Here is a 21,745-nt window from a genome sequence, read left to right on the forward strand (position 1 = left end):
CACTACGGATACAGGGATAGCTCTGTTGAAGTCATTGTTTGCCCGCCATGGAATACCAGAGATATTTAAGTCAGACAACGGACCTCAATTCACATCCATGAAGTTTGACAACTTCACAAAGGAGTACCAAATAAGTCATGTCAAAAGCAGTTCGCATTATCTCAAGAGCAATGGTGGAGCAGAAAGGATGGTGAAAATTGCCAAATACATCTCAAGAAAGCTGAAGACCCAAGTTTAGGACTACTCATGTGCAGGACAACTGCTGGACATTGTCGATATACTCCAGTGCAGCTTTTAATGGGATGACAGCTTAGGATGACTTCTACCTACGCTGTCATCCTAGCTAACCCCTAAGATGCCAAACCATGAGGCATTCCGCAGAAGAGATAAGGAAGAGAAGTGGAAGCAAGCCCAAAGTTACAACCAGAGGCACAACGTCGGCATTCGAGGAAGCTCGAATGGAAGCTCAGTGTGGGTGAAAACAGGAAGCTCAGTGTGGGTGAAAATACCTGGCACAGTGGGCCGACTAGTGAAGAACAACCCAAGATCCTGGGTCGTCGACACTCCGCAGCGAAAACTTGTTCGGAACACATACCATTTGATTCCCACCGCGACAACCCAGGAAGATCATATAGACACCGCAGATTGGGAGGAAATGGATCTAACTTCCAGACAACAGGAAGAAAAGCCCGAAACGATAACAGCTACACTAAAGGCACATTCACACCGAAAACGGAGCGTCTAAGCGGACAGGCGGATTTTCAAAGCGGCGAGGCGGCGAGCACCTGCGCCTGTTCAGACGAGCCGCGTTGTCTGGCTATCCGCGCTGCCGGGAAGACGGGGCATCTCGCAATTTCTTTAGCAATTTCAGGGACGTGCCACCATCTCGTGGCACTTTGGGTTTGTACGCGCACTTTCTATATTTTCTTCGTCGTGGGTCGGCGCGCTCCCGTCCGCTGTCTACTTCTGCAAAATGATGAGCTCAGACGAAGACGAGATCGTTCGCATTTTACTCGCCACTTGTCTAGTCGATTTTCAAGATTTGTTACAGCGCAACACAAGACAAGGACAAAAGAAGGTATAAAGTGACGACACGGTGCCGTGTCGTCATTTTATATCTTCTTTTGTCCTTGTCTTGTGTTGCGCTGTAACAAACCTTACTATGAATCCCAAACAACTGACCCAACTTGCCGTTTTGACGCTTTTGAATAACAGAAGCGCAAAGCCCAGAGAAGGACATTCCTTCACCAGCGCTTCTGCAGTGTCGGGTTCTGATTGGCTGCGGCCAAAGCGGCCAACTTATCCGCGCGGAAAAAATCGGTCCGGGCACAATCCGGCCAAGCAGCCGCGTATTTTCCGCAAAGCAGAAAATCCGCGGCCGCTTGACCAGATTTGTTTGTCCGCTTGTCTGCTCCGCCTTCGGTGTGAATGTGCCTTAAGGGATGAAGAGGAGAGCATTGACCCCAACCTGAGTGAAGAAGTGCTTGTCTTTTAAGATATGGTTGATGCATTGTGAAACCCATTAGATTCCAGGACTGACTGTCTCTTCCGACTGAGGAACAGTGATGTGGGATTAAACGGTCTGGATAGTTGAATAAAGGACATTGACGTGGCGCTTCAGTAGGGAGCGCACCTTCGGTCTTGATGACGTGCGTCTCTGGCTCATTGGTGATCGACCGCAAAAGTAACACAAGTTACAACTACCTCTTCTGAAAGCTCAAGAAAGATCTCCACTGTGAAAAATTTACTGCTGATGTTGAAGTGAAGAGTGCCACCCGTAAACATTTTGAAGACAAAAGTCCCAACTATTTTCTGAAGGGCATAGAAATGTTAGTGCAGAGGTGTGAAAAATGTGTTGAAGTAAAGGGAGATTATATTGAAAAGTGACACAGTAGTTTCATTTACTTCTGCATTAAAGGTTGGTCAGGCCGGAAACTTTTAGGATCACCCTCATATATACACACTCTGTACCAGCCCCTGATGCAGTGCACAAGATGGCATCAGCAGCAGTGGGACAGTCGAAGGAAGAGGCAAAGAAGGCTTCACTTTAAAAAGCACAACTGGCTCTATGCAACAATTTCTTTATGCAGTTTATGAACTTTACTCAAACATAATAGGAGTTCACGCATGCGACCAGGTGCGGAGCATGGGAGAATCCAAGTGAAAAAGGGGTGGCTGGCACTTGGTCGGCTAGTGAGCATAGTCGGGCGTAGTGTCAAATTCGTGTGCCCGTTGCCAGCTTTTCTGCCCGTCTTTAGTTTCGCTATGTGTGATCAGGGTGTCTACCAAGTTGACATTTGCAAATTCCCTGAGTTTTCCAAGCTTTCCCTGAGTGCTATTGCAAAATTCCCTGAGTGACACAGAACTTTGTTTTATGTCACGACCACCCAACACCATGTCACCCCATGCTGTCACTTTCTTAACCATGCTAAAAAAGAAAAAAAAAAAAAACAATTTATTCCAGCTTGAGTAGCAAGGAGTAGCATTTATTTTCAAAAAGAAATCAGAAGGGAGGGGTTAGTAAAATGCACGTTGAATAAAATATCTTCAAAAAAAGAAGCAAAACCCATTGCAAATTGAGTCGAACATTTTCAAATACGAATAAAAAGGAGATGCATACAGAAACAAATATTTTCAACTATCCCCTTCAGTCACGAATTATGATCGACTGTTGATATGTGTGTGAAACATAAATGGTGTTGGAGACTCCACTAAAAGTAAATCAAGACATTATAATGACTCTTGGAGCATTTTGTGATGAGACATCATAAATACAGAGTAACTAAATATTTGACTATCGTAAAGTCAGTCATGCTATGTTTCTTCATAAAAAGCACTAAATACCCCACTCGAATTACATGCACAAGTTATTCATTGGCCTCAAGCATTTCAAGAAAGAAAAAAATATTCCGAGGTTGGCATACCAACATGCCCCACGTCAAACATCATGTAAAACATGGTAATGCCTTCACCAAAGTGGTACTCTGTAACGATACATATCCCTCAGAAGTAAAATAAAAGTAATTTAGGTTATCAGAATGCTCAATTTACCTGAAGCTTAATGTTTGTGTTCTATTCCTTGCTATCACTGGACAGAAATGGCAAAAATAGGTCGCGTTCACAAATGTGGACGCTGTGACTGAAGGGGATATGAGCCATTTCTGTCAACTGATAGCAAGCTCACTGGTATGAGGCCCGAACTTTGTCAGAAGTGAGATTCTCTCTCAACAGCTGCTAAGTCAACTTCAACTGTCCTGACACTGCAGCCCGCGCACAACGCCTCAATGTAGCATTTCACTGCTTCAAAGAGTGTATTTTGGTTTGGATGAAGGTCACCTGCATGTCGGCGTCAGCCAACACTTTGCTTTTTGAGCTCAAGCTCCATCAAAGAAGACGCAGGACACTTCGTTTCCCTATCGATCATTCCTCAATGCGACGGGTACTTTCTGTTCTCGTCCTCGTTCTGCCACGCGTTCGCCCCACAGACCATTTAGATCACACTCTTGGTCAGTTGTATAGTCAACGTCCGATTTTTCCGACTCCCTAAGGGCCGCGAAAATGTCCGAAAAATCACAGTTCGTAAAGATAAATGCATGTATTTTACTGCCCTTGAGGGCTCAAATCGCCACAGGCACATCCGAAACGGCCTTCCAGTACACTTATTAGGCATATCAGGGCTCATACTGTGACAGGAGATGGCGGGTGCACGTGTGTATAATTAAGGAATACATACTGCGTCCCGTGACAATTGCCCCTTCCCACGCTTGGTATGCTTCACCGCGTAATGCTGCTGCATTGAGGCAAAGCTGACTTTCGAGAACCGGCATTAAGCAACGCGCCGTGCTTTTCGAGCTTGGAAGCCAATCACGAGGACCACAGAGGCAGAGTCGTTGCCATTGCTGACAGCGGCGAATTCTTTCAATGAAAAACACGGCGCCGAACGGCAAGAAGCTTATAGCGAACGTCGAAGTTGCTAGGCCTAGCGTTTGCCGTAGTAGTGGCTACGGCTGCTAACAGATCTGCGTGCGAGAGCGCCATTTTGAGGCGGCGAAGTAATCAAAACGGCAGCGGTGGTGGCTTTGCTTAAGGTGGTATGGTAGGGTAAATGGTATATGCTAGTTTAACGTAATATTTTTGAAACGGCTGCAGATATTCACATCAAATTTCACGCGCTTACAAAAGGTGCTCTTGGGTAGAACACGAGACACTTTGTTCGTGTCTAGATGCCTTTCCTGTGGCCCACTTCCAAAATTTCAGGTGTGTTTAATTATTTTATGTACCTTTTCTCTGCAATCATGCAGAGGAATGTGATGATATTGCACAGTGTTATTCTAATACCCATAGGTTACATCTGAACTAAAGAGGTATCATATCCACTTTGCAGTTCACACCCAAAAAAAAAAAAAATAATATCTCTACTTGCATAAAGCCACAAGGCGGGTTGCTTGCAGTGCAGTAAATTTTTCCAGTGTTATCATTCATATCATCAGAGATTTTTTTAGTTCAGAATATTTATGACTGGTTGTAGTACATGTGCACAAAATTTCACTGGAATGGGATGAATACTTTCTGAGAAAAGGTACATTGAATTTGACAAATACATAAAAAATGCAATTTGAGAAAAGTGAAGTTTTATGTATGAATACTGCTTGTGGATGCTCAAAATGCCCCAAGAGAATACATTTCACTTTCTAGCAGGTGTCTCCAAAACCCTTCTTAGCGTTCCTTTTTATCCGTCGTCCTTCCTTGATCTCGGCAGAGTTATAGAATTCTGCCCTGTCAACACGCTCTTTGTCCATCCTGTCGAGGGCAATATTACAAAACAGACCTGGAACGACCTGGAAACAGACCTGAAGCGCCTCCAGAACAGCTTTTCATGCAGAATTGCCGTCATTGTAGTAGGCTACAGCATTGTTAGTTGCTCTCTTCAATGTGTAAGCATTGACAAAGTTTTCTTAGCGCAGTGGCACCAGATGAGTTGGTTGAGCGACTCATTGGTGTTCTGTGTACGTCCATGAATACATTTGCTCAGAAAAGTGACTACTGTTGAAAGTTCTCTTTCTGCTCCATACGTTTAAAACTTGAAACAGAGGTGACCACGATCACGTAAGAAAAAGCAAGAGTTTGACGTAATAGTTCTTTTATACAAAGGACTATTACGTCAAACTCTTGCTTCAAGTTGTTAACAAATTCGACTTTGCCCTGCCATCTGCTAGCCGCCTGATTGGCTCAGATGGTAGAGCGGCTGCCCCAGAAAGGCAATGGTCCCAGCTTCGAGCCCCGGACCAGGACGAATTTTTCATCAACTGCGATGCTTTCCTTTCACGGAACCCGTATGGAATTCCTTTGTGGCAATTGCTACGATTTGGTGGATGTCACATTTCCTTTTAATTAATATGATTCTTTAGTACAAATAATTTACTTACCACACACATACACACGAACAAAAAAAAAACCACGCCATAACGAAGAAAACCGTGAACGTCAACGATAAACAAACCGGCCTACATTCATTAAACTGGGCGGGTGCTGGAGCCTCAACATGACATGTTCAGTTCCTGTAGAGTGCTGTACAATAATGTGGATTGTTGCACAATATTGTGCAGTAATGAATTAGGGCACTTTCACAGGCGGTGTTCAAAATGGAAGAGATTGGACAGCTAGTCAAGTGTCAGTCGAAGGTCAGTCTGAAATCTACTGTGTGCTCCTGTGTGAGTGAAAACCTCACATGACGGGAAGGATTACTCGTAATAACTTGTAGATACGCTGTCAAACTGATGATAGATAAAAGCAATCCACGGTGGGGAAAATAAAGTTGCACTTGATATTAATCGAACACAATTATCAAAATACCACACACTCATGAACATCTACCAATGCTTAAAACATTGTTGAAACAGCCTATCATTCGTATCTGAGAACTGACAGCTCTAGAGAAGCTTCTATGTATTCACTGCTGCTGTCATTTAGAGATTATTTGCTGAGCCAAACAAAGCTCAAATTTTGAGTCTCTTTCTAGAAAAAATGCTAAGAGCACTGGAGGCTAGTTTAGACAATACCTTCAATTGAAGTTTTATTTTTCCAGACTTCCCAATCTCCCAAAACTTGTCGAATCTAACAAATAGTTGAAGTTCAGTCGTCATTTCAGACAGTACCTGATTTTGCTAGTAAAATTACAACGGAAATGCTTAACAACGTGAAGAAAAACTGTCTATCAAATTTATAGATTTCTACGGGTGTGATAACGGGAGAGTTATATGACACACTTAAGAACACTGCCTGCATATGACTCACGCATTTGATAACTTTCCTCCATGTAATGCTTTTGAGCACTTGCTAAAGGAATTTTTTACAAAGGCTAATTCATCCCCACACCTAAAGCTTTTTGAACATTAACGTTAATGTTCCGTGCCCCCCCCCCCCTCCCTTGTTACTAAATTTGATCTTGGAGGCAATCATAGCACTCCAGAACAGTGGGCTAAACTCTGTGCTGCTTATAAAATGCACTTATGATTCTCACTAGTGCTTGCACATGTAACTTATTGCAAAGGTCATTAATTAGTACACACACTTCGAACTTTACACGTATACGTATACATACATACATTTACATACATGCCCCCTTATTTTTAATAAATTACACAAGTACCTAGCTTACTTCAACGAGGTAACTGGAAAAACCTACTATATATGTGCCTCATAGAAAGCTTGAAAGTAGGAAGAAAGCAAGTATTCACTAATTATTTGGAATGCAAGAGCTACACATACAGAGAAAAAACAGTGGTGATATAGTGAACTAATGGGGACTGTATGAGTGCAGCAAGAAAGGTGCCACCCACCGTCGTCTTGCTGGGAGAGAAAACGCAGTGCTGAGATCTCGGCATACGTGCAACCTCCGAGGAAAAACACCAGCGTCACCTTGGGCTCCTCTGCGCTCGACGAATGCAGTGAGCTCACTGATCCACCTGCGCAGGATGCAAGCGGAATGAGGTAATTAGCAGACCATGCTGGGGAAGCTGCACAATTAGTGCTGTCATAGAAGTCTCACACCCTATGTGTTTCCCTGGATCACTCCCCATGTGTCACAGTGCAGTTGCTCTTTATCTGTAACACTTTCTACAGAATAGCTTGTACATATATTACAACTATAACTTGTGGACATAAGGTTAGGTCGAATCATGTATTACTTGTGGACCTTTGTGCTTCCAGTACGTGACATATATGCTTTGACTGCAAGTGCAGATGGTGTATTGTGGCCGCTCACCAAAGAAATGTGTTGCTCCATTCTTTAGGTGGTTAATGGGTTCAGATCTGCAACACCTTCCATGTAATAATTACAAGACATCTTGCAACATAAAAGCTACGAGACTCATAGTACATTATTCTGCTCCCTGCCGCACTCCGACTCGGATTGCGGAGCACACTCTTCATCAGTCAGAGAAAGTGTAAACAAGCTGAATGTGCAGCTGCTCGCCCGAGCAATTGGAGGCCAGAATAAGAAACATGTCAGCACGTCTTCTGTTGTATACAAACAAGGGTGCAGCTGCAGAGGCGTGCCGCTGTGGCTGACATCACCCCAACAACAGAAGCTGCAGGAGCCAAGTGACCAGAGCTCCGCCAGATCTCGGTCGCGCTCCCAGGTCGAAAGTGAGAGCACCTTCGAGTGCTCTGAGCTGGAGCATGGCACTCGGAAAGAACTAGCCAAATGTATTGCGCGCTGCCAAAATACATTTTTTTTGTAGGCTTTAAAAATTGTTCTTTCGTTTATCGTGTGCATATCTGCGACACCAGTGACTAATGTCATAAGCAGTTTATGCTATATTTGTGAGTGATTGGAATCAGTTGATTAACTGATGGCTCAACCTCCCAAAGCAACAGCAGAGGGGACGTGAGAGATGCGGTAGTGGGCATGTTCATTTCACAAACTGTTCTTTTTCAATGTGGCACTAAAGAGATACACTCAACCAGTCTAATCTGATAAGGAATGAAAACACTTATTTTCATTAAATTTCCACTAAGCCGTACATCACTAGAAAATAAAGGCCAAACTAATTTTCTAAAATTTCATTTTAGCACCAGTACGTCAGCATGACGTCATGGATTGCAAAGTATCTTCCCATATTTGAGTCATGGCACAGTAAATGTTCTCAAAATTTGTTCTAGCATTCACTCTCTGGCTCTCAGAATACAGAGTAGTATAACTTTACTGACAGAGTATTAACTAGGCTCAAGCAGATGCTGTCAAAATCGATGATTTCATAGTGAGCTACCGTAAAAAGCCACATATGATATGAAGCTTTGTCCTATTATTAGCGTCCCAAATTTTAGCCTTGTACTATATGCGGACCCGAACTAAAATTTCAGTCAGAAATTTGGGCTAAAAGTTTTGGTTTCACTATTGCTGCGTGGCTATGGCTTGACTTCGTTATTGCTGTGTGGCTACAACATCGTTTTTTTATTGTTTAGTGTGCACCTTGGCACTACACGTGCAAACCAAGCTTCACGAAGTGCATCTTTCTTATTTGGCATTGAAGGAGCTTGAAGGGGCACGACACCGCATGCAACACCATGCTCACCCGTCTATTTCTGCAGATGCTCATGTGCTGCCTATCGCCTGGTTCATGCTCTTCCCTTGAGCTTCTGCCACAGCCCAGCACCCTATGCCTTCACGAGGCAGGCGACTGCATCGTTGGATGGCCTACGGACCCGCCGACACCCCCGGAAATCCCAGACCCTTCCGGAAATCCCAGATTCTTCTCCTGGTCTGGCAACCCCTATCATCGATTACGTCACCGATCACGCATCCCGAGCACAGGCTACTTAAGGCGCAGCAACGAATCGACCACTTGGGGCACGACACCGCATGCAACACCATGCTCACCCCACGTCTATTTCTGCAGGTTAGTTACCTCCGCTACTCAGCCGAGTACCGGAGTGACAACCGTTATCTTGTTGCGGTGTCGTGCCCCTACGACCCCGATTGGGACCGTACTATTCGCATGTGTACGGATGCTGTTGCCTTCAATTTGCTATACCACCTGCTATTGATTCTTTCCGGTGACGTTGAGCTGAACCCCGGTCCTACCAAAGAAATTCTGGCTGTCATAACTAAACTCAAAGAATGCCAAGATAATATGCGGACCGAACTTAATGACCTAAAAACTGCTCAGTTAACACAGGACAAAACGCTCACAGAAATTAGCAACCGGCTAGCCGCACTGGAGATCGCACACCCGAAAACCAATCCCGACCCAGCTGCCCACGAGGCAATTCAAATCAGGCGTGACATCGCGGTTCTTAAAGCGGCTAGCAACGACACTAACAATCGAATGCGCAGGAACAATCTTCTGTTTCTTGGTTTCAATGACACAGAAAAAGAAACTTGGCAAGAGTCTGAAAAAAAGATCCTAAAGCTTTGCGCTGACACTTTGAAACTGCAATTGGATGGGAACGCCATTGAACGTGCGCACCGCTTAGGCAAATATGGTAACGAAAAGAAGAGACCAATTATTGTAAAGCTAAATCACTACAAGACTAAAGAAAACATTCTTGCTTGCGGCCGCCAACTGAAAGGAACTGACTACGCTATCAGAGAAGATTTCGCTCCCTCTACTCGCCACACGCGCTCCAAATTAATCCAGTTCATACGTCCTCAAAAATGTGCCTTTAAACTTTCCGTTGACAAACTTCACGTAGGCAATAAGTCATATTTTTATGACACTGCAACCGATGCTGTCCTAGAATGCGCAAAACCCCCTGCATTACTACCTTACGCACATCAGTCGCGTGACAAGGCTGATACGTACAGCGAATGACACAGACTAAACAACAAAGGTCGTTCAAGCAACCGTTCATCTTTGTCAGTAAATGTAAACATTGGTTTCACGAACATCAGAAGTGTAATTCCGAAACGTGAGCAGCTACATGGTTTTATCACAGACATTGACGCAGACCTAATTCTTCTCACCGAAACATGGCTGACTGACAACATCAAAGATTGTGAAATTTTCCCCTTACATCAGAATTTCACGCTATACCGTGATGACCGCAAGGAAAGGAGAGGAGGCGGCGTCCTTATAGGAGTGAACAACAACCTATCGTCCTCACTCATCTGCCATGATTCCAATTTAGAACTAACATGGGTATGTGTACATAATTCCTCGGTTAAATCAGTATACGGCATTTGCTATAGACCACCAGACAGTCATCCACTTTTTTGTGATCACCTTCGCAGTTCCCTTACAAACATAAAAAATAAATTCCCCGATGCGCCTATTTTTCTTTTCGGTGATTTTTAACTACCCTCACATCAATTGGGCCCTCCTTTCAGTAACTAATCAGTCGCCATTGAATGAATCCAAACAATTCCTAGACTTGGCACTAGACTTCAACCTCCATCAAACAATAACCAACCCCACTAGAGGCGATAATACAATTGATCTTTTACTCACCAGCTGCCCTGATGACATATCAAGTGTGACAATACTGCCCGGAATTAGCGACCACAACCTTCTTCATGTATCCCTTTCTATACCACTAAAAAGAAGATCACCTACGAAGAAATTAATCACCGACTATAATAGAGGAAACTTTCAGCTAATCAATCATGAACTCACTCGCGTTTATGAACACTTCGAAAAGTCCTACGCAACCCGTTCTGTGAATGCTAATTGGGAACTCTATAAAAACACGTTGCTGAGCTTAAAAAACAAATATATCCCTACAATCATTATTAAGTCCGACTCAAATAACCCATGGTTTAACAAACACTTAAAATCACTACTTAACCGAAAAAAACGCCTCTACAGAACCGCCAAAAGTAAAAATAGTCCTGAAGCATGGGAGCGACATCGCCTCTGTGAGACTGAATATATTAAAGCAATAAATGAGGCCAAGGCCAAATTTTTCTCTGTTGACCTGATTACAATGCTTTGCTCAAACCCAAACAAATTCTGGCGTGTCATCTCCACGAAACAACAAACTAACGAAATAAATCTCGTTGACTCAGATGATGAATTAATAAGCCCTAATAATTCCGCAGCAGCCCTAAATGAATTCTTCACGTCGGTATTTCACGTCCCTAATCCCTGCACTATGGAACCTTTACCAAGCTCCTCGGCAAAAACAATGCCTAAAGTGCAATTAAACCCGGATGGCATATCTAATCTAATTCGCTCTCTTAAAATATCATCCTCGGCTGGCTGCGACGAGATAAACACCACATTACTTAAAAGTACTATAACTCTTTCTACAAAATTTTTGTACCTTATATTTAATCAATCTTTAAACACAGGAAACGTTCCCGACGATTGGAAAAAAGCGAAGGTAATCCCCATTTTTAAAGCAGGAAGGCGCGATAACCCTACTAATTAGCGTCCGATCTCTCTAACCAGTGTCCCATCTAAGCTCCTTGAGCACATTATAGCATCTAACCTAATGGATTACCTAGAATCAATCAATTTTTTTTACCCCTTAACACGGTTTTCGTAAATGTTTGTCTTGCGAAACTCAACTTGCCGAATTCACCCACGACCTACTACTACACATGGACGATCACCTCCAAATAGATGCAATTTTTCTAGATTTTTCTAAGGCCTTTGACCGCGTGTCTCATAACCATCTCCTTGCAAAATTATCCTCCCTCGGTATCCGCCCCGAGATTATCAAATGGATTGAAAATTTTTTAACGAAACGCGTTCAGTTTACGTATGCTAATAATTTTCAGTCAACCCTTACCAGTGTAACTTCCGGGGTTCCCCAAGGCGCAGGTTTATCTCCTCTATTGTTTTTGATTTACATAAATGACCTTCCCACTAACATATCAACGAAGCTGCGGCTTTTTGCAGACGATTGCTTTCTTTATAACCCCCTTCATACATCTAACGACACAATCGCCCTACAACACGACCTTGACACTATCACTTCTTGGTGCGAAAAATGGCACATGCCTCTTAACCTCACTAAATGCAAGGTAATATCCTTCACGTGCAAACACACCACCGTACACCACACTTATCGCATTAACTCTGTTCCTATTGACCACACGTGTACTTACAAATATCTAGGAGTTCATATGACGCCATCACTTTCATGGGTGAAACATATTCAAACAATTCGCTGCGAAGCGTCATGCACACTAGGGTATTTACGACGTAACTTAAAATCCGCATCGTCTGCAATAAAAAAACTAGCATATTTAACGTGTGTGCAACCCAAACTGAGTACGCATCATCCATCTGGCATCCCTCACAAGCTTATCTCGCCGATGACTTAGAAGCCATACAAAACCGCGCTGCTCGCTTCATTACGTAACAATATTCAAGACATATCAGCGTAACCACCTTAAAACAAACTTTGTCTCTTCCACTGCTTGCTTCACGGCGCGTAACTTCTCGTCTTTGCCTTCTTCACACTTTCTTTTACTTCACCCATTCAGGACACGCCCTCTTAAAACGCCCGTTCAGAACATCATCCCGTTTATCTCACACTCACCCCCTGGCGGCAATAAAGTGCCGGACGACGGCGATGAGCAGCTCATTCTTCCCCCATGCCATAACACTTTGGAACGCACTCCCGGATGACATTGTATCGTGCAGTGACCGCAAAACATTTCGCGAAAAACTAAACGATTTTGATAATGCCAACATAACCACATGAACACCACATCTATTTATTTATCGCCTTGTTGGTACTGGGTATATGTTCCGTTTTCTTCTTTTTTGATATTTTCTTTTTTTGTACCTATTACAACCAATGTGCACTTTATTAAGTAACTTTCTTATGAAGCTGTTCGACTTTGATGCACGCCCCCCCTTATGTAATGCCTTCGGGCCCTTAAGGTTGAATAAATGAAATGAAATGAAAGATGTCCGGACCACGAAAACAGTACTTGGCTGTTTCCAAGAGAAAGGTTATTTTAGCCGCACAGGACTTCAGCAACAGAGCGGCCGGGAGGCAGTTTGGCGTCAACGAGGGAAGCGCTTTTCGCATACAACGGAACGTGAATAAGCTTTTGCGGCCTGAAGAGTGGGACATTCCCGAAAATCGAACTGCCTTTACGGAGTTCATAAGCCAACAGCGAGCCGTGCATCTAGCTGTGAGTGTGGAGCTTATGCAGGCAAAAGCTAAGGAGCTTGCAAGAGAAAAAGGGCTACCGAGCTCCGCCTTCAAAGCGAGCAAGCACTGGATTTATCGCTACATGTGCCGTGCTGGTTTTTCCTTACGCCGCCGAACTTCGATTTCACGAATGCTGCCCGAATCGTTTGAAGAGCTGCTTGTGGCTTTCCAGCACCAAATTATTCCACTGTGCAAGTCCAAGAACTTCCAGCTAGGGCAAATTGGCAACGCTGACCAAATGCCGGTTTATCGGGACATGCCATCACCCCTCACCGTGCACGCAAAGGGTTCTAAACAAGTTTATGTCCAGTCCACTGGCAATGAGAAAACGCGAGTTACCATCATGTTGTCACGCACGGCAGACGGACGCAAGCTTCCACCCTATGTCGTCTTCAAGCGCAAGACAGTGCCTAAAGGTGAGGAGCGGCCAAAAAATGTAGTCGTGAGATGCCATGAGAAAGGCTAGATGAACAAGAATCTTGTACTCGACTGGATAAAGTCCGTCTGGTGTAGGCGGCCCGGCACACTGTTGTCGTTCCAGTCCATCCTCGTGCTGGACGCATTTCCTTGCCATTTGGCCGACTCATTGAAGAGGCTGTTGCGTGAATCTGGCACTGAACCTGTCGTTATCCCGGGTGGGATGACGTCTTAGCTGCAGCCTTTAGATGTTTGTGTGAACAAGCCGTTCAAGGATGCGGTCAAGAGGTGTTACGCAGAATGGATGCGCTCAGGTGAGCCTGCATTGACGTCGACCAGGCGGCTGAAGCAGGCTTTGCCAGCTGTGCTATGCAAGTGGATTGTGGACGCATGGGCCAGCATACCAGAAGACCTTGTGCGTCGCGCATTCAAGAAGTGCGGCATCTTGAACGCACTCTATGGCCCAGAGGATGAGTACCTCTGGGAAGATATGCCTGACAAAGAATTATCCAAAGAGAGCGCAGCTGAGGAAGACAGTGATTGAAGCACGCAGTGCAATTTAAATAAGTGTTTTCCTCAAGTTCTCCTAACTCGTATTGTATGCGGATAAAACTTTTTTTTTCTATTTCGCATCCCAAAAATTTAACCTCATACTATATGCGGGTTCGTATTATACGCAGGTTTTTACGGTAGTGTGGAAATTCACCACCCATTCTTTGCTTCTGAGAATTTTCTGATTCAATAAGCTTCCTCTCACAGTGCTATTTTGAGTATTTCATAAAGGTAATAATTCAGCTTCGCCCTTAACATGGACCCAATGCTAGCCATACGAGCATTTTTCCATTTGACGCCCACGGCAATGTGGTTGATACTAATCAAGCCTGTCAACTTACGATCAACAGCAGAACACCACAGCCACTAAGCCACCATAGTGAGTACTAATATTCATGGCTGCAGTAGACTTATGCAGATACCACACATAGAATGACATGAAGGTGCCTGCCGTGGTAGCTTAGTGGCTATGGCGCAGACCCTCTGAGCTTGTGGTTGCGGGTTCTATCCCGGCTACGGTGACCACATCTTAATGGGGGCAAAATGCAAACACTCTCATGTACACAGATAGAGGGCACTTTAAAGCAACTAAGGCGCTTAGAAATAATCCGGAATTCCCCACTACAGTGTGCTTCTTAATCAGATGTTGTAGTTATGGCACACAAAATTCCAGACTAATTTTTTTTTTTTTTAATTATTGCCATGAAGGCATGATAGTGGTAGCAATTGGGTAGGCATCGATGTATAGGAGTGTGTGTCAAGTACGCACGCCGGGGCATACGTCCAGCAGGGGGGCGCTGCTGCAGGTCAGTGAGTGTTGGCCCCGGCAACAGGGTCAGGGCCTCCGAGATGGCACGCCAGCCAGGCAGTGCCAGAAACTGGGCCAGCCGTACGCTCAGCGGTGCATAGCCACTGTACACGTACGACAGGTCATTGGGAACCTGGAACACACAGGACCACGGCAGTAACACGTCAAATATGACTTCTTTACCAATCTCATTACCATTGCTAGCTTAATTATCCTGTAATAGTGCAGAAGAGCACCCAATATCACCAGAAATTCTTAACATAGTAGTATAGGCTGCATCTGGCTGGAGAATTTTGTGAATCCACATCATCTTGAAATCTGTATTTACTGAAATTGCATCATTGGGACTCACTGTAGGCACTGTGAAATGAACACCAGTTTGATTTTAATGTTTCAAGAAAGCTGCGCTAGACCCGTGATGGATCATGGTAGTGAAAGGCTTCACACACTGAAGCCTCTGCATACTAGTTCCAATCCTGTCGGAATGTAGCTGCCACATTGTGTGGTCATTTTGTAGGCAGACGCCGAAAAACAGAATGCCACAGCTACTGGAATATTGAGGAGAGTGCATGTGCCACCAGCGGCAGAGAATGCCGCACCTGCTCGCTGACATCTTCAACATTGAGCTTGAGCGTCTTGCGCAGTGTAGAGAAGTGGTTCTTGTGCTCCTGCGCCTGCAGCAGACCAGCTTTCTCCAGTCGAAGCAGCCACAGCAGCTGCCGGTAGCCATACGTCTGCACAATGAACCATGCATAAACTCACATGAGATTGTGCACATGGCAGTCACAATAAAGAAGAAAGCCCCCAAGTGAAATTGGAACCAAGTATGTTCAAGAGAAAGAGGGCAAAGAAAAAAATAAAGGGACGACAATATCATGACCTTCCATAAAATATGTGCAGAGATCGGAGCCTCACTTTGCAATGACTGAGATCTCTGCTGCCGGCCCATCACCACACGGCTCATCTGTGAACACTTATGCAAATATTACTCGGCAAGCCATTTTCATTCAGCCAACTGTTTCTTCATATTTATCCTATGTTGATGTTCCCTGTCGACCCTCCTTTCTTCTCAGTACCATTCGTCCATTTCTTCCAACATGCACAAATGGTGGAGTGAAGCCTCCAATTTGCAACTCCAATTCAACACTAGCAACTCCGATTCTGCAAGTCTCAGACAGCACAAGTTATTCCTTCTGCATAAGCATGATAGGTGCACAGGTGTAATTGCTCTCTGAGCCTGCATCAGGCACACGACGAACCCCATGCAACTGTCATGGGTGTGTGTTGTACAACTGCCCATATGTTAGAGCAGCCATTTTCACGTTGGCACATTCGCATGAGTATGATCACCAGTGGTGGCACTTTTGCAAAGTTTTGATTTTTATTACCCTCTCCACCATGACACCAGCTCCATGCGACTATCAAGCCAGCAGTGCGGGCAAGCATCAATGCTTTTTCTCAGCTTTCTGCGACGACTCCTTTCTGCCATAAATGAATGAGCATAACAAGCAAGCATTTCAACCTTGGCTGATCCTCCCACACAATTACTATACAAGTAAGGTGTCACATTGGCAAGAAGTGCAGCACAAGAACTTGTATTTGCAACTTCTGTTTGGTGCACTCTTAAACTGATGACCAACTGCAACAAAATTTTTGAACATATACAAAGCCTAGTTTTAGGTGACTTAGGTATAGGCACTCTCTCTGCAAAATTTTGCATTCGAAATACAAATGAATGTGCCATGAAAAGCTCACAAACATATACACTTTTGCTAGAGAAGCTGAAAAAGAAGAAAGACACTACCATTACTGCTCACTCGAAATGATGCAGAACACAGGACGTTGAGAACCAGTATGGCTCCGCAGCAAGACTTCTAAGATTAGGGAGCGCCCCCTCAACCTGCTGATTATCTCAGAGGCCATGGTCTTGAATATGCGTCATATTTGCTAGCCCCCAAGTGCAAGCATCATCTGCTTAGGCACTATTTAAAGGCTGTTAAGAAAATCAGACCAGTCCTTTCATTGCTAAACAATCTGGTGTGGAAAGTTACTCAGCATGATGTTACATTGGGTTGCCAAGCGCCCTGAATTTAGCGGGACTGTCCTGCTGTTGGGCTGATTCCCTCTGGCTATTTGAAGCGACTGGGTAATGTAAATGTAACCTGTGCCACGGGCACTGATCTTGGCACGTATTGTGCTTGTATTAGCACATTTTGCCCTTACTCAGCATCCCAAAGTTCAAGTGCTGACCATATAAATGCTATCTATGCACCTTTGCTGAGACCCTTCTCTTGTATCAGATTCCTTGGGCTTTGCCTTGCTCCTCCTCTCTGGTGGTGAAGCTGAGGTCAACCCTGGACTTAGGGCTGAAGATGTTCTTATCCTTCTCAGACAGTTCATCGATGACAATGAGGTAAAATTCGAGAATACCACAGCTAGCCTAATGGAAGTCAAAAAGGACATCACAAACATAAGAGCGCAACTTAGTAGAATTAAACAGAACTTTAGTGGCATCCACAAAATTAGGGATAATGTCTGTGCTGTTCATGGCACAACAAATGACCCGCTACAACAACCTGCTATAAGTCACTGGCTAAGAGGTAAAAACGAAATCAGGAAATAAACAATTAATGATAAGTCAAAGGGAAGCTCTTTACTTTTCAAGCGAGATCAGGTCGCCTTAGAAGATGTCGTTACAAAGTAGGATACACCAAGTAACAAGAAGCTTGTGCTTGCTGCGGTAAAGCTAGGGAAACGATGGAACATGTTTTTGTTAGAATGTTTAGATATCTACTCAGCTGTCGGTTTAGGCTCAGCTGGCCTCCTTGAAGCCCCTGGTTTCAGAGATAGCAGGGGGAAAGTAAACATCCCCACGATAGGAAGATTACTAAAAGGCAACTGGCAGTTCAGGGACAGAAAGGTGGGGGGACTACAAATAACAGAGGCGTACAAAAGCAAGGTTATCAATAGTGGTTCAGAAAGTTTGATGCTGGGAATTCCTGGTGAGATCTTTATTTAAAAATAGATAGATAGGACATTAGGCAAAACAAGAGCAAGAGGTTGGTGGCACAGACCCCCGCACCATTTTAAAGTGGACACTCATAGCACCCATCCATCCATTCGAAGCGCGGTAGAGGAGCCTGGTTGTCGCATGATGTGTTTCACCGTGCTCGCACGCACCGGTGTACCATGCATTTCAGAGACCACACATAGCCTTTGCGGCGGCGGTGGTCCTAGATGGTGCTGAGTGTTCTTGGGGAATCGCGAAAGAGCAGTCACGCTGCAGTACACGCCTCATACGTAACTCGTTTCGGTGATGGCAACATACGTTGTGTCACCATATTGATTAAATGCTAAACACATTACTGTCAGCAGTTATCGTGATATGGGTTCTGCGGAATTTTTCATTGTGTAACAGCTCTTTTCTTTCCTGCTGTTTTACTTGTGTACATTTGAATGTGTTGGTGGACTTTCATGTTATAATACTGCACTTGCCATTTCCAGGATTAAGATGACTGCTTTTCTTTCATTTATAATGTTTTTTCGTGTGTTTCGTTATTTATGCTCCTTTAGAACTGTATAAAATTTTCTCTCGTTGCACATAATTTAATTATGAATAACATGTTGAATGTCTCATTAGGCTTTCTTTATAATACTGTACTTACCTTTTATGGAATTGAAATCTTTGTATTGTTCTCTCTGTCTTTATCTATTGTTCAGGTGTTTCTTTGCATGACACAATGATCTTGTATTGCTCCTCCCCACCTATATAATATCCTCTAGGGCCTTTAGGGCAGTTAAATATGTAAATATGGTTAAACCTCGATTTAACAAAGTCGGCAAAATTGACAATTTGCTTCTTTATATCAACATTTCATTGTATTGAAATTCAATGTTTTATGCGAGTAAGTAGTCGCCAATAGATTTTTTCTTACACGGAAAGGGCTGCAAAATTTTTCGTTTTATCAGGCAATCAAGAAAATCAAATTTGGATAAGAAAAGAAAATAATCTTGTGGAATTTGAGAGTTGGCAATGAAAGATACAGTTCTGTGTCGTGTCGGTATCTTTACATCAGTGGTACGAAGTGATGCCAGACACACTTTTGCGTCCACTCTGTCCCCGTAGCTGATAGCGTCACCCACAGTAGGATGACGCTATCATGAAAAGCGCCGGCAGCAGGGAGCAAAAGCTTCGCCTGCCTCTTGCTTCAACGTGTCTCTGAAAACTCGAGATTAAGCAACCTCCAGTACTAAACACGCGGAAACACAGTGCACATATTGCCACACCTTCTCGCATTCCCACTCTTTACACACATGGCAGATTACCTCTGAAACAGGATGCGCACACTGTGTATGCACTCAGCCATGCTGGCAGCCATTAGCAGCCAAGGCCACGCCAGGGAAGGAGACGTGCAACAACCTACCTTTCCCCTCCCTCTTTCCACCACGGCGCTCATCAAGCCACCATTCTTCTTGGATCAATCTCACAAGCTTCCATTTGAACTAAAAGCACACAGCGCGCGGGGAGCAATAGGATCTTATCGCATTTGGACTCAGTACATGATGCTTGTAAACCTGCTGCTGAAAAAGCACGGGTTATTTCTTTAATTTTATCTCGGCAACCTTGAAATCGGCATTATCCTCCCTTTTGGTCCCGTTAATGGGAACGGTTGCAACGAAAGGGTAAAGAGATCGCTAGCGGTACCGTATTTACATGATTGTAAGTCGACTCGAAAGTAAGTCGACCAGTTAGTCGACCCCGCCCATGCTGTGAACGCTCGTTGACAGCATGGGCGGGGTCGACTAACTGGTCGACTTACTTTCGAGTCGACTGAACGCTCGTTGACAGCAGCGTTCTCAACTTGGACTCAACTTACAGCGGACTCAACTTGCGTGTTTAGTGGGCCTGGAGGACACGTGACGACTGAGGAACCATGGAAGTAGCACGTAGCCGGCAGTCAAGTCGAACGCGTCAAACTAAGAGCTACAGGGAAAGAGAAACACGTGAGCAGTGTCTGCTCTTCCATCAACTATCGACACCCCCCCATGAGAGTTGTGTGCACTGTAAAACTCTCAAAAATGCTGAAAAATACTTCCGAAAAGTGAACAAATGCACGGGATAGTGAAAAGGTACGGGTAGGGCCATAGAGCAAACATAAAATTGTAACTACGTTGTAGCTCCCCTGATATTCTGGTGTACCAATATCTTGTTGATCTCGTCTTTTTGGCGGTGCCATGTTGTGGTTTTGATTGTAAGTTGACTCTCCAACTTCAGATATTCAAATTAAAAAAAATAGGTTGGCTTGCAATAGTGTAAATATGGTATGAAGCCGACGAGCCTTGCTTGACAAGCAAAGCACAATAGTTGTCAGCGAGGGGTGATTGTCACGTACAGTGACTGCACAGAATGCGTAATGTGTAAACGCCCTATTCACCATGCACTGCGCACACCATGCCCATTGTGGGAACCTCTTTCCGAGACTGTGGCCAATTGACCAATGTAGGAACCCATTTCTGAGCGAGTGTTTACTTGACAAGAGTAACCAAGCCTAAAATGTCGCATTGACAGCTTTCGTTGACATATGGCTTGCAATTACTACAGCAAAACCTCGTTAAACCTTACCCGCTTAAACAGTAGTTTCATTTTAAAAGTAGTAAAGTCAAATCCCCGACTCGGCGGCCATTAAACATAATGCGTTTTTTATCTGCATAAACCGTACGAGCTTATTGCGTACGTATCAGTTAACATGTAGTGTTCGCACTTTTCATCGCACAATCACAACGGTGCGTCACCCCCATCGGGCAGCCCGACAGAACAACAAGCCTCAGAGCTCAGAACAGCCTCCAAGCACCCTGTGCTTTTGCGCGTGAAGCCAGATCAACATTAACATCATTTCGGCGCCGTGCCATGTGGCCATGCCAGGGAGAGTTGTGGCGTCGTGCAAGCTAGGACTTGCGGCATGCCAAAGCTCAGGTAAAAAGCACTCGGTGCTCAGCATAGAAAAATTGCACATCGTTCATGCTATCGAACGTGGCACGAAGAAGTCGGCGCTAGCACACGACAGGGATCCACCGTTGACTACGATGTGTGGCATTTGGAATGCGAAGAAGTTGCTTGGCAGTGCTGCTGTGACTGCGAAGAGATGTTGGCGACGAGGTTCGACTTTTCGCCATTGTTGCCTCTGTTGTTGCCGAAGTGTCGCCTAATGACAGTGATGAGGACGACACAGAAAGCGACAGCACGGGCAATTCAGGCCCGACAGTGCCAGAAGCTGTGCGTTAAATCAGCCTCATGAATGCAATCATCATGACAAGAACAGCTACCCGCTATGAAAAAGATGCCCTGCGACTTCTACAGAGCTACCACGCCCATGCACGGAGAATATGCAATGCCAATGAGGAATATGCCATGAGAGTGTTTGCCGAGAAGAGGGGGCTGGCTGAAAAGCTGGCTTGCAGCTTCAGTAAGTTTGAAGCCACTGTTGTCGCTGCTAGGTCACCATGGCATCAAACAAAAATGACACTTTTGTCACGCGAAGTAAACAAATACTGCATGTTCTTGCCCTTTCATCGCACTCTCTCTGAGTTCTGTTTTCGATAGGTAAGTGGGCATCTTGTGCTATTTCCGTTAAGTAGTACTATCGTTTAGTAGGTACTATTTCGGAGCACCGGCCAACTACAGTTTAACGAGGTTTCACTGTACACTACTATGCTAGCGGTTTTTCTAAAGGGTGTAGTACTGCCGTAGGTTGCAGGCAGTGGCGTAGCCAGAAATTTCGTTTGGGGGGGGCTTACGTTGCAGCTCGGCATCCTCCTTAAGAGGAAGCTTTAGCTCGGGTGCTCTATCTAAAT

At 44.5% G+C, this 21,745-nt stretch overlaps 1 protein-coding gene across 6 annotated transcripts in view; it reads right to left on the minus strand.

Annotated features, from left to right (window-relative positions):
- The window catches only part of car (vacuolar protein sorting-associated protein 33A), a 217,046-nt gene that overhangs the window by 12,608 nt on the left and 182,693 nt on the right, over positions 1-21,745 (minus strand). For all 6 annotated transcript variants that reach the window (XM_055072631.2, XM_072287439.1, XM_050182950.3 and 3 more), the window contains 3 exons: positions 15,493-15,627; positions 14,855-15,026; positions 6,840-6,965 (listed from right to left, as the gene is read on the minus strand). In XM_055072631.2, the coding sequence (XP_054928606.2) occupies positions 6,840-6,965; positions 14,855-15,026; positions 15,493-15,627 (433 nt within the window). The remainder of the gene's footprint in view (positions 1-6,839; positions 6,966-14,854; positions 15,027-15,492; positions 15,628-21,745) is intronic.

Source organism: Dermacentor andersoni, chromosome 3, assembly GCF_023375885.2.
Source record: "Dermacentor andersoni chromosome 3, qqDerAnde1_hic_scaffold, whole genome shotgun sequence".
NCBI lineage: Eukaryota > Metazoa > Arthropoda > Arachnida > Ixodida > Ixodidae > Dermacentor > Dermacentor andersoni.